This window comes from Pochonia chlamydosporia, assembly GCF_001653235.2.
Source record: "Pochonia chlamydosporia 170 chromosome Unknown PCv3seq00011, whole genome shotgun sequence".
Lineage (NCBI taxonomy): Eukaryota > Fungi > Ascomycota > Sordariomycetes > Hypocreales > Clavicipitaceae > Pochonia > Pochonia chlamydosporia.
The window spans coordinates 123,404-136,402 of record NW_019154046.1 but is presented as its reverse complement, the minus strand read 5'-3'; the positions used below and the strand labels follow the sequence as shown (position 1 = coordinate 136,402).

At 48.5% G+C, this 12,999-nt stretch overlaps 4 protein-coding genes across 4 annotated transcripts; all 4 read right to left on the bottom strand.

The window, feature by feature from the left end:
• Nucleotides 1-546: 546 nt before the first annotated feature.
• VFPPC_10413 (TPR domain-containing protein) lies at nucleotides 547-2,514 on the bottom strand (the record flags this gene model as incomplete). Its single annotated transcript, XM_018288787.1, has 1 exon — nucleotides 547-2,514. The coding sequence occupies one exon, from the start codon at nucleotides 2,512-2,514 to the stop codon at nucleotides 547-549; it is 1,968 nt and encodes a 655-aa protein (XP_018137375.1).
• A 1,539-nt stretch (nucleotides 2,515-4,053) lies between these two features.
• Nucleotides 4,054-6,076, bottom strand: VFPPC_10412 (maltose permease; the record flags this gene model as incomplete). Its single annotated transcript, XM_022428708.1, has 2 exons — nucleotides 4,054-4,979; nucleotides 5,026-6,076. 2 exons carry the CDS (start codon nucleotides 6,074-6,076, stop codon nucleotides 4,054-4,056), a joined length of 1,977 nt encoding a protein of 658 aa, XP_022284015.1.
• A 1,036-nt stretch (nucleotides 6,077-7,112) lies between these two features.
• Nucleotides 7,113-9,111, bottom strand: VFPPC_10411 (Zn(II)2Cys6 transcription factor; the record flags this gene model as incomplete). The annotated part of the gene is made up of 3 exons (XM_018288785.1): nucleotides 7,113-7,927; nucleotides 7,983-8,539; nucleotides 8,597-9,111. 3 exons carry the CDS (start codon nucleotides 9,109-9,111, stop codon nucleotides 7,113-7,115), a joined length of 1,887 nt encoding a protein of 628 aa, XP_018137373.1.
• Nucleotides 9,112-10,365: 1,254 nt separating this feature from the next.
• On the bottom strand, nucleotides 10,366-12,477 carry VFPPC_10408 (hexose transporter protein; the record flags this gene model as incomplete). The annotated part of the gene is made up of 9 exons (XM_018288784.1): nucleotides 10,366-10,569; nucleotides 10,623-10,685; nucleotides 10,746-10,804; nucleotides 10,854-11,493; nucleotides 11,557-11,650; nucleotides 11,713-11,851; nucleotides 11,908-11,949; nucleotides 12,023-12,344; nucleotides 12,406-12,477. 9 exons carry the CDS (start codon nucleotides 12,475-12,477, stop codon nucleotides 10,366-10,368), a joined length of 1,635 nt encoding a protein of 544 aa, XP_018137372.1.
• Between the last annotated feature and the right edge of the window lie 522 nt (nucleotides 12,478-12,999).

Below are 12,999 nucleotides of genomic sequence, written 5' to 3'. Positions count from 1 at the left end.
TTGAACATAGTGCCAGCCCCAAACTTGCCGATCATGCAGCGACCCGATTTAATTCCGGTACTTCTATAAAATACCCATCTGTACTACTTGTATCGTTTCTAATAACCTTGCTGCAAATCGATGGTGGGGCTTTCAATGTTGTCCCGGGGCGTTGTTACCTGGATTTCGTCAGGAGGCGTGTGATTTGTGCCCTGATGCTGTATTGAAGTCTCGTACAAGAGTTCACTTCTGTTTTCTGGCGAGAGCTGAACAGGACTGGATGCTTAGATAATTCGGACCCGAGCGCCAAGTGTTAATGTTGTGTTTCGTAACATGTCTGGTGCACACAATGACAAGGACATCCCGTCACTTTACGACGTCAGGTAGGGATAGGTACTCAGAGTTTTGACAAAACCTTCACTCTGACGAGCACATAACCAGCAGATAGATATTCTAAGCTATATATTTACTTAGTAGAATACATACGTACAAAATCTGTAGCAGGTGGTTTGTGCCCTCCATCAGATTGACTCTTGAGAATACAGCGACTCGTGTGTGACCTGAGACTCATCTTGTGAGGGCTGCTTGGAGCCATTGCTCGATCCCGCCAAGCGCACGTCGAGGAAGGCCCTTGTATCGCTTGTCGTTGTATGTATCTTTGAGAGATTGTTGGAGCCGTTTGGCTTTGTTGACCGTAATCTTCTTCACCTCGGTTGGGCTTGCCTTTTGGATCAATTCGCTTGCCTGCTTTTCCAACTCAAAACGTTGCTTGCGCAGAGCTGGGCCATCCGCCTCCTCGGCTTGGCAAAGTGCACACCGACAATTGAAGCCCCACGTTTTGTTTATTGCTGCAGTCCTTGTATCGTAATCGCTGGTCTCGTCATAGGAGTGAGTGATCTCGTCCCCCAAAGCGATTCGGCGTGTGGCACGGAGAAGCATGAGGTCGCCCACGTAATCTTTCTTCGCATTCGGGACACAGGAGTGATTGATGTACGCTGCGTGCACCCAGAGCCCGGTGCTGGCATTAGTTACATCCTCGCCGTCGGACTGCTGACCAGGGCCGAAAGCATTCCTCTGCACAATGTCGTGAACCTGGAAGGTATCAAGCACGGGGCTGCCATCCTGCTTGTCGACTTTGCTGCCCAAGCCCTCATAATCACTAAAAAGATCTAGGACTTTTTCTGATTGCGATGGATTATTTAAGATCCTCTGCACCACGGCTTTGTGCAAACCAGCAGGGAAGACTCGGATCGTGGCATCATCTCGCACATCACAGGTGAGCACGGAAAAGGCTTCAGGCTCATGTCCCCAAACGACACAAAAGGCTTTCTCGCACATAATGATCTCCCCAGGTTCAAGATTGCAAGTTGCAAACAGACCGCGACCTGCACCGGGGCTCTTCTTGATCTCTGTATTACTGGTGAAGCTCGCGGTGTCTGCGCGTCCTTCCGTTTTGGACAGTCCGCTCACAATCTTGCTAAAGTCGTATACTCCGGTGGCGCGCTCCTCAGACCGCATCTTGACTCTGCGCAAGTTAATTTTGGCTAGCTTGTTATTGGGCTCCAGGCTGAGTTGCTGTTCAAAAGAACCTTTAGCTTCATCGTACTCGCCAAGATTGTAAGCTGCACAGCCAGCTCGATAGTATGCCTTTGCATCCAGGAGCTTCTCATCTTCACCCTCGCCGCGAGTAAGAGATGAGAGGGCGTCAGCCTTTGCTTCGTCATATCGATGGAGAAGGAGATTGACGTATGACCGGTTGCGGTGGAGATCGTTACACAGAGTACTGTTGGAGTGACCATCCTTTGAGATCTGTTCCAGGCCTTCGGTGTAGCGAACGTGGGCTCGTGCGTAATCTTGTTTTCCAAGTGCCTCATTGCCCTCCTCTTTGCACTTTACAGGTGTTCTCGTAACGGGCGCCGAATCACCCTCAGTACTGCTACGCCATGACTCTGGGCTATCGCTGTATGTGAGAATAACGAGGTCTGAGGGATGATCGATACGGATCACGGCTTCGCCTTCGTTGTTGAGAGTATAGTACGGCTCTTTGACTAGGAAGACTAACCCCAAGTCAAGGAGCTCTCGACCAAACTTGGATTTGTGCAAGAAAACCTCCAGGCGCTCTACATCATGGGCGGACTCTCCTTGCATGGCTGCCCACGATGAGGCCTTGAGTGTGACAACTGGAGAAACACGGCGGAGAGCTAGGACACTGCCGCGATGGTGCGTCTCCATGCGAAGGTCCATGAGTTTTATGCTCTTCAGTTGAGACAATTCAGTGGTACAGGGCATATAGGGCGATCCAACGCTGTACGCTGGCATGGTATCGGGACTACTCTTCTTTTGAGCCACCCCAAACAAAGAAGATGCCATGTCTTCCATGAGAGATGTCCCCGTAGCTTGTTGGATCAATGATGTCGGATCCTTGGGCTCTCGTGGCTGACCCATCTGTTCCAGACGCTTGCATCTCACATCTTGGACTGTCTGTTGTACCCGCCCCGACTCCTCGGGAGTCATAAAAAGGGTACTGCCAGCCATGTCCAAGCAGCACAGACCTTCAGCGTTGAGTAAATTGAGCTAGGGCCCCGGAAAGGCCAAGTCTGCAGCTTATAGGTTCAAATGTTGGTACGTAATGCTTGTCCTGGATTGACAGCGCTCCAAGGCGTGGATGAATTGGATCAGACGATGAAGCTGACCGAGCAAAGCAGGATGACGCAGAACATTCAATGATGAAGGCGGCACACCAGACACCACTGCGCCAATCCGAAGAGTCAATGAGCCTACGCAGAGGTCGTTGAAGGCGGAAATCGCTGTAGACCAAGTGATATGGGGAATGAGATTGTTAACAAGTATCGCTGAGAATGCCTGAGCTCAGCCAAAGCGTCTCCCAAATCTCCGACTTTTTTTTGGTGTCGCGAATAAATGATAAATGGCCCCTCTTTGTGTGCCTCAAGTGGCTAGCTCGCCGCTACTTAAGTGCTCGGCTGGGTCAAGTTCAATCCCGACATGGACCAGACAGGTTGAGACTTCTGCTGGTCTTCAAAGTTTTCAAAGTTGCCGCTAGGCGCCATCTTGCCCTTGACCAATTTTGGAAATCTCTAGTGTCTATCAAGCCCGCTTCCTTCGCTAACATGGTCAAACTTGGCTTTCAGCTGATTCATCCATGATGGCCTGTCCTGAATTCCTTGCAATGGCAGCCAAATATCAAACCAGACTTCACCAAGGAACACACAGGGCTGTCCCGTCAACCTTTTATGGCCCATTGCTGAATTCTCTGGCATCGAGAGTTGCAACACAGCACAACATTACTCATAACGACGGGCTTTTTGTATGAGGCAGCGGCCATGCTGCAGACACCATGGTCGCACGGCCACTGCAGTATTGCCATCAGGTTGTCAAGTTGGTTATCGATTATTGGCAACTGGGTAAATCCAGCCATCCTACTTGTCTCAGGAGCCAGGGCATGCCAGCACCATGGTTCAAATGACACTCTGGTCAAATGGACTCGTTCAACCCGCTTGACAATGCGCGTTTCATCATTGTGTTCGACCACCCGAGACACTCCCTGTTCGAGACTCCTTGTTAGCCGCCCGACGGTTCAGCTGTGTACAAAAATGGATGATTTGGCCGGAGATGTTGTTGGCCTCGTTGAATATTTCAACATTGGGCGGAACAATGTAGACAAGCTATAGTAACTCTGATGCGTCCGAGTGAGGTGGCCGCACGAACTACTTACTGCAAATCAGAACCCGGACGTTATCATCCATGGCGCAAAGGATCACTTTTTTCCACAGGAACACGGTGGCAAACGGAAGCACACTTGATATGGGCAAGCTGCTTTATGTCTTGCTTTCATTAAAACTGGTAGATGAATGCTCGCCAGTGCGTAGGGTTGGTCTGGTACCTGCCATGTCCATAGGCGCTGTGCGCCTTGCTTTCTCTTCGGGAGAATACGCTCGCGTGGTACCTTTGACTGGTATCTCCTATGTAAAAACACTATGTAAACATCTAATAAATCTAACCACCATTCGCGGCGCCTGCTTCTGCATTGATACTGGTAGTTGCTTCTGTACTCCGTCAAGAGTAGGCTAACCATCCATGCCATGAATCCGTGAGCCGCTCCGCGTTGGATGCCGTCATGTAGGCTGATTGCGCTAGCCTGTTCTGAACCTGCCCAAACTTGACCGCAGGTGCTTTCTTTTCAAACAGGATATCCAATTCCAGGTATGACAGTCCCTTGGTCTCTGGAAGTCGAAAATAACACCACAGTAAACAAAACAGGGACGTGCCGGCGTACACGAAGCACACCTTGCCCTCAAGGTCCAAAGCCGTCGGATTGAGCAATTTGGGTACGAGGGCATTATTGATAATCGAAATAATGTTGTACGATATCCTAGCCAAGGCAACTGTCTTGACCCGAAGGCGAGTAGAAGGAAGCTCGGCTACGACGACGTAACAGACTGGTCCAATGGTAAGGTCATAGGTAAAGGTTGCGAGGATGATCAAGGCACCCAAAGCCCATTCCTCACCAACAGTCCTAGGACTCACTGCTGACACGATGCCGCCACTGGCAAGCAACAACAATGCAGAGGCTATTCCAAACATGTACAGTGTCCGGCGACCAACCTTGAACAGAAGAGCCCATGAGACCATACCGGCAACGAAGGCCATAGCATACATTCCTGTGGAGAGATTAAAAGCGTTCGAAGCATCCAACCCAGCCTGTTCAAAAAAGTATGCAGCGTAGCCAGTCAACACGTTTGCTCCAAGCGCCTGACACATCCAGACCATGCAAGATATTTCGGTCCTACGGCGGTTGACTCCTTTGAACAAATCTGTATATGTTGCGCCTCCGTAATTCATCCTTTTTTCAACACCATTTATGTGTTCCATTAGAGCTACGCTGTCGTCGATATGTAGATCGGATTGGTTGCATAGCCGGCGAAGCGCGTGACGGGCTTCCGCTGGTCTTTCATGTCGAATGTACCACCCTGTGAGTGACGCTTAGCATAGCAACATAATAAGACGGGAGTAGGCCAAAGGAGTAGCGAATGACAGTGAAGAGTTCCTTACAGGGACTTTCCGGCGCGAAGTAAATGCCAATTAGGAGGGGAACCGCCCATGCCCATTGCAAGGCAAACGGGAGGCGATAGGACCATTCTGACGTGTTATGTACCAAAGCACGGAGGATGCCAGTTCCCAGAAGCTGTCCAGCAACCCAACACATATTGATATTACTCAGAACGTAGGGCCGCAAACCTGATGGCACGACTTCGGCCGCATAAGTAGCTGCTAATGTTTGAATGACACCCCATGGTACTCCTATTTGTGACTCTGTGTTAAGACTGTGCTGGTAGCAAAGCAAACTCACCAAGTTGTATTGGCAGGGACTTAACGGGTAACAGGGGCGACGGTGTGTCATACCTGATAGAGCTTGCGAGACTAGCAAGGTAGTTGTGCTGTCTGCAAAAACAGCTGGGAAAACAGATATACATAGCCACAGAAGGCTTCCCATCATGACTTTTCGGTATCCGATAATGTATGTAATGTACCCGTGGGCAAAAAGTCCGACAATCTCGCATACCACTGCCGCATTTTGCAGTGCTATTTGCCACTTTAGTGGTATCTCATACCCCGTATCCCTAAGTGATGTCCCTGAAGCTGAGGTGTGCTCTCCATATTTTCGCTGAAACGCTGGGAAAGCAAAAAATCCTGTAATAAGTGACTTATCATATCCTTCCATAACAACTGTGAGAAATAGGAGAAGCGACCAGAGAATAGCCTTCGGATATTGGCGACAGCACGTGAGGAAAACCATGTCTTTTTCAGTGAGAAAACCTCGCCGTGCTCTCCTTGGATGGTCGTCAGAGAGGGAAAATGTGTGCGGAAGCCATAATGCTTCGATAGTCCTGTCCTGCGTAGCAACGCATGTCCGTATATCATGTACTGACGGTACAGACATCTCAAAACCTTCTTCGGTGCAAGTTTCATCGCCAGATTTTCCACGTCCAATGCCGAACCCGGTACTGGGAATTGCCCCTACCTGGCTAGTTTCATTGGAGGACGGTGAGCTTTCTCCATATGAACCCCGTGACAGCATTGCAATGTGGTTGAGTTGTAAATGTACCACTCGCTAGGATGATGCAGGCTAGTCGGGTAATAGGAACAGATCTCGCGGCATACATAACTCAGCGGCAGTGTCGGAGAGATGGAAATGCGAATACATATTGACTTGACTGCCAAGTAAGCCAGGCACGTGCCGTCGTAAAGCCATGTGGTGTCATGAAGCCACTCGGATAATAGCTGCCTCCCTCTTTTTCTTCCCTCACAGACACATTAACCTTGCCAAAGTACGCGTCGATGAGCTTCTCGCTCATTTGATGCGGCTCTTGCGCTGTTACTACTAATGGTAAAGCCTATTTATCAATTTTGAGTTCTTAGTTCTCGTACTAATAGGAAATGGACTCCCCAGACGAACAATAAAGCCCTAACCGGGCTTAGAAACCCAGCTCCGGACGTAAAACGAGCACACTCAAAGGCACCCAAAGAAAAAGCCAAATCTCTGGGTTATTTTGAATATGCGCTTCTTCATATTTTTTTTTAAAAAAAAAAAACGTCTAAGTAACCGAACTTGCAACTTTTGCTGCAAGTATCGCAGAAATGAAAGGCCAGAGTACTAGGCTAAGTGAATCGCTAGTACTGAATTACGCTGCCTCTCTAGTCACACACTATAAAGTCTTCCTAATTCGTTTCTAAGAGCACTGGCACTAATTGGTCCAGAAGAGAGACTCTGACGCCACGACCCAGTGGCTGACTGATTAGTGGCTGGCATGGCGTGGGTCATGACATGTTGTTTGCCTCCAAACCTACTCGAACGCAGTGGGCTGAGCGCTGTCGTCGAAGAATGGTGCGGGCACAGGAGAAAATAGAAGGAGGACTAATAAAAGACAGCTACACAAGTTACAAGAGCGCCTTCTATGTTAGTCAAAGAACTGTAAGTATGTATGTTTATTAGTGTATAAGTGAAGAGGGTGTTGGCCGACTCAACCACAAATCATAGGCAACTGAATTTATGGAGGTAGGTTGTCCTTCCGAGGTTCACAAAAGAGCGATAGATAGTGGAATGAATCTGCAACTCATGTGTTGAATGCTTCCCAGCCCCATTCCCTCAAAAGTTGCTGGACACGATAGTCAGTCTCCCAACCAAGATCCGAGTTGACTCGACGAAGAATGTCCAGGGCCATGCATCTCTCCTCATCATCAACCAAGCACTGGGCTGCAATGAAGATGGTCTGTGTCTGGTGGAGCTCAATAGATGTAGTTGGCGACGAAATTGCAATACCGAATATCTCACGGCTGCGAAATTGAAGTTCCGCTTCAATACTGCGATAATTTCCTAAGAATTTGAACACGGAGCTACCACGTGCGAACACATCATCAGGCCGTGGCTTATTGACAAGCATTAATATGCGTGCTAAATGATATGTTTGGATAGTAGATGCGCACATGGCGCTTGTGAACCAGATATCCGGTATGGTCACAGGTCTGGGCGGGCCAGACGCAGTAGCAGGCTCACTTGCGCTGCGTGTAATGCGAGCGCATGGGTGAAACCAGTCTGGCAGTCCGTCGTACCAAACATTCAGCTCATGGCTGATTTGTTTCCAAGTTGCTTCGCTCGGCTCCGTCGAGCTGCTTTCGATGGTCGACCGGGCTGCCGCACTCTCCGACGGGGAGGCTATGCTTCGGGCCTTAGTCGTATTCGTGTCAGTTATGTAGTTAAATATTTTGGCAAGGATCCAGAGAAGGGCATTAGATATCATGTCGTCTTTCATTATTCCTTCTCTCGAACCACTTGAAGGCAGAATAAGCCCATGCTCATCTATTTTCAGTCCTGCTGCTCTCCACATGGCCAAGTCAGACATGTCTAGCCTCGTCCTTGTTTCGAGAATAACTGTGCCACGAGTTAGCTGTGCCATAGAGTATTTATTTCAGTTGACGTAGCTTACATGAAGCATAAACGTCTTGACGGAAAAAGTTCCAGAAAATGGCCTTTCGGGATGGCGACGGGTTGGATCCTATGAGTGAAATGATTCCAGTTTGTTGAAAGTCAAAAACTATCATCGTTCCACTCAAATGACGCGCCCACTCTGTATCAGATGCACTCATGAACTCAAAATTGCAAAGGATTGCCATTGCCGCCAGAGTCTCGTCAGAAATCTCAGTGGCAGTCACGCAATCGTCCGCCGTCGGCTGTGCGTCGGAAGAGCAGCCTGAAGATGCAAGTTTTTGCGCCTGCTTGAGTGTTTCGCGCAGAAGTTTTATTGCTTGAAAATAATATTTGGCGCTGTACTCTGCCCAACCTATGGATTCTGAAGTCGGCCATGTAGTAGTTGTCGCAACTTGAGACTTTCGAACTGGTGCCTTGGGGCAATCAGTCTTTTGCCTAGTTCTGCACAGATGCTTAGCCGCATATGCACAAGCGGCGTTTTTTAGTAGAGGGTGTGAGAGAGCTCTGATCGGAACCTTTTGCTCAAAATAACCCTCAAGAAAATAGAGATCCAACCTGTGCGGGTGTTAGGGATAAGATACGGCGAGTGGGTATTTACGTATTTGATCGCACCATTTGCCTGGTACCTCAGAAAAGTACCTCAAGAGGAAAGCCACCTCTGGATCAGCTTCTGCCGAGTGATTCTGGTTCGAATCGTAAGAAGCCAAGGATATGGGCGACTCGTTACAGTGTTCCGTTTGGTTCGATCCGCCAAAAGCGTAACTATTATGAGAACTTCGGCGATCGAGATTGCGAAACGTAGCGGACTCTGGATTTAGCAAAAAATCAATACTATTTGACAGCCGGAAATCTTGGAAGTCGGGAATCTGTGCATATATAGGTGTGATATTACGACAAGTGACCGGACTGGCAACTAGGTTGGTCTCGGGTGGCGAGCACGGAGTCATGATTTCGGCTGCTTTTAAGGCAGAGTTGTGACGCTCATCATCTAACCTGGGCATTGACCCTGGCGGATACCGGCCATCGGGTGAAGTCTCATTTGGGGATAAGATGACACTTTCTCGGTCGAGCTCAGCTCCCAATTCACCATTTGGAGTCGTGAAGCTGTCGGTTGCTGGATCCTCCATTATGAATACGACTGATGGCCAAAGATTAGCAGGGAACTTTGGTTTCGGACCACATCATTCACCTGTCTTCGGGATGGGCATCCAGACAGCCGACTGTGTGAAGGTTACACGATTAGAGAAGTACTTCTTAAGGCCATTGCCATGGCTCCTGGCTAGCGAAGCATTCTGATGATGTCGGAAAACAGATCCTCCGCGCTGGCATTCTTTTGAAGACTTGCGACACTGGGAGCAAACAGGCTTTTGTTCATCGCACTTGAGCTTTCGGCGGCGACAAGTAAGGCTACGAATGGAAGATTTGTTAGCAATCGTCCAATGAAATGGCCGCTATCTACTACAACCTGAGGTGAGCAAAAAGACGATGTCTGACCTACCATCCGGCAACTGATCTCATCTCGAGAGGCTTTTTTCCTGTTCTTTGTACATTTGCCAGGCCATGGGACGAGCGCAAGTTTAGCTAGATGTTGAAGCCAGAGGAGCATCCAGAGGGAAATGTGAGATTGAGCTCCATGTCAATTTATCCGGAGTGTATGAGCTAGGAGTTGGCTGTTGTGTGGGGTTTGTGGAGATCGACACTGTGCCACCGTCATCAACATACGACCAGATATTAAGCCACATGGAGGCATCGGGCCATTGCCTTTGTTAGTGGCATACATACAAACGACACTCTTGAAATATGAACGGAGCAATCGCCACCTGGTGCATTTTTTGTGCTACGATGCCAGTCCTGTCTCAAAGTTTGGGTTTGGTGGACATGCTGTATGGGCCGAAGTGATGATGTCTTTTGAGCGGGATCAAGTAGATATACCAGTTCGACGACGAAGCATTGCTTTTTCTTCCAGATACCGGGGTCTCCTTTGTCCTCTGCTCTCACATCTTGCCAATAGTTTGTCATTTCATTTACCTAGACTGGGATATTCTTGGGGTGACCATATTCTCTTCATTGTTGGTCATAGCAGGCACTGCTAACCCGCTGGACTTGTTCTTCCGTTGTTACCATTTGTGAACGCGAAGAACGACAAGATCAAAAAAAGGTCACAAAGTTGGCGGTAGGATACCAGCACCGAAGTTTTGAGACTTTTACGGCACTAAATGTCTAACAACACTTTGTTTAGAATGATTAAGCTTAGTCGGTGGGTTCAAAGCGTATACCGTTGCCCAGGCAAAGTACAAATCTCAATAGTCGTAATCCATCCATGATTTCAATAGTGCCGTTATCTGTTGCAGCTTGCCGCGGAGTTTACAATACGACACTGTTTAGTTGACATGATTCTCCTCAACATGCCTTGTGACTCCCCCCCCTTCTGTGTCCTTGCCTTCAACAGTGAGTTCTGTCTCTGCAGTCAAACCCCTCTCCTTCATATCGCGAAGGTGGTCCATAGCACGGCTTGTTTTCGCATTACCACCAACATTGGCGTCTTCACCGTCAAACAATTTGGCAATTTCCTCCAACGGGACGCCCTTGGCCTGGGTTAGCGACAAGAAGTTGCGGCGAGGTTTGGACGATTTCTTACCTTTGTTTCTACCCAGAGGAAGTAAACCACCGTGAAGGTAACGCAAAGCCAAAGAATGTAAAACTTGGTCCCGGATTAGTAGACGCAATAACTCAGTCACGGATCAGAGGTACTAGTACGCACAATGTAAAACTTCCAACCCTCGTTTTGTATGCCGACCGGATTCACGTATTGATTCACAACTATCGTTATCAGTCCACGATACTGGCCGAGTTTCCAATTAGAACGTACCGTTTGTGGAGATGCCGAAAAATGTTAGCTGAAGCCCTTTGGCGCGTAGCTCATACGGCAAAATTTCAACGGGATACGCAATGACAAGACCTTGCCACCCACAGTTGAATGCAGTGTAGAAAAGAAATATCATAACTATAACCCCCTTGGCCATGCCTTCATTTTGATTCTGGGCATAAATGGCTGAAAACACAGTCCATAAGGTGAAGATAATAATCATTGACCCGGTGCTCACGAGCGCCATTGGCCGACGCCCGATGCGGTCGATGTTGAAAGCGGCCCAAAGAGCGACAATGTAGTTCCAAATTTGAAGGCCACCATTCAAACCAGCTTGCTCGCTGCTGCCTTGAATACCAATCGTCTCGAGTACCGGAACGAGGTAGTAGCTGATGAGCCCATTGCCGCACCATTGAGAGAAGAATCCCTGAAGATAGCAGATAAGAGCCCTCTTTCGGTTACCCGGCGTGCGAAAGAGCTCAGACCAGCCACGGTTGCTATACTCTTTCTCGAGGGCAAGAGTTTCTTTAATCTCTAAGTATTCCGCTGCAACAAAATCGGTCATTACTCCTTCGCCATGGTAGTACTTGAGAATCTCAAGAGCTTCGTCAAATCGGTCCTTGTCGATTAACCATCGCGGTGACTATAACAAGCATAAATTATTAAATGGCAACGCCACTATTTTGCGCGTGTGCAGGACACATACCTCCGGCACAAACCAAATGAGGGAAATCTGGAGGCCTGCAGCCACACCTTGTAAGAGGGAAGGAATTCTCCATGCCCAAGACGAATTGATGTTTCTGTATAAAGAAAAGAATGCGTTAGAAGACACGAGTTGAGAATACAAGTTGGTGGTGCATACATTGTGCCAAAGGTGACCCAAGCAGCAATAATACTGCCGAAATACCAATTGGAGTTATACATGGCGGTTATGTGGGCACGGTGTTGTGTATGTGCCAATTCTGTGATTAGAAGAGGACAATTGCCTTGAGAAATGGTGACTGCGAATGAAGGTTAGTTAAAATTCTTGCCGACGTCGTGCGGCATTGCTGTATACCTCCCATGCCAAGCAGAATTCGAGCAATAACAAACATAGGAACTGAAGTGGACGCCGTTAACAACTTTTATCCATGATAAATAACGCATTATAATCTTTTGAGAGCCTTGCTTACAATTCTGCGCCGAAGTTTGCAAAACGGTGCCAATGATAGTCACGATATTACCACAAACTGTCCCCCAACGGCGGCCAATCTTGTCGGCAAAATATGCCCCCCATGGAAAAGGGAAAACAGCAAGCAGGGCTCCGATTGCAAAAGACAAGTTGTAAAATGCGAGAAGCGAGCCACGAGGGTGGTTGAAGAAATTCTGCCACTCTGTGCTTGTTTGCAACGCATTCATCATACTACCGTCGTAGCCCTCTGCCCACGATCCAATCAGAGGAATTGTAAGCAAGAGATAGAGCATGCGTAGATTCTTGCGTTTATACCACGTAACCTTTAGCCATAACGTTAGCAATAGTCTTCAATGTCTGGTTAACAGAGAAAGGCAAGACAACATTAGGGAATTCTTGGCCGCCGAGCTTAAAGGTGTCCGGCTTTGGCCGGCTGAGGCGCGTTGAAAATCCCATGGTGATTGAGCAAGTGATATTGAATTTTTAGGTTTAGTTGAGAAGCGTGTCCACAGGATGACGGCTGTTGGCGATACAGACCCTTCGACTGTTAACTAAGATGTCGGACCCGGCAGCATATTATATACATATGCGATATTGTCAGGTGAATTGTTGGTTGATGCAGTGAATGGTTTAGATGACGGATCGAGAACCTTTACCTTCCAATGGCTCACAAGAAACCCCCCGGATTTACATTCCCGGAGAGGCTGCATCGTCCACCACTTTAGCCGGTGCCGCCCCACGGGGATGAGAAGCCCGCAAGCCACATGGTTCACGACCAGAATCCGTACTATGAATGAGACTATTGGTTGACTTTTTCCGCCTGGGGAGTTGAGACGGGGGTTTGCTTCTACGGACACCAATAAAGGCCAGGCCGGGAAGGTTTGCCGAGACTGTCCCGTTCTGAACGGGCTCGGCACCAATCCGATTTCGGTGGGCAACTCAATAGCGGAAGGACTTCTAACTTGGAAGGTTTAGCGA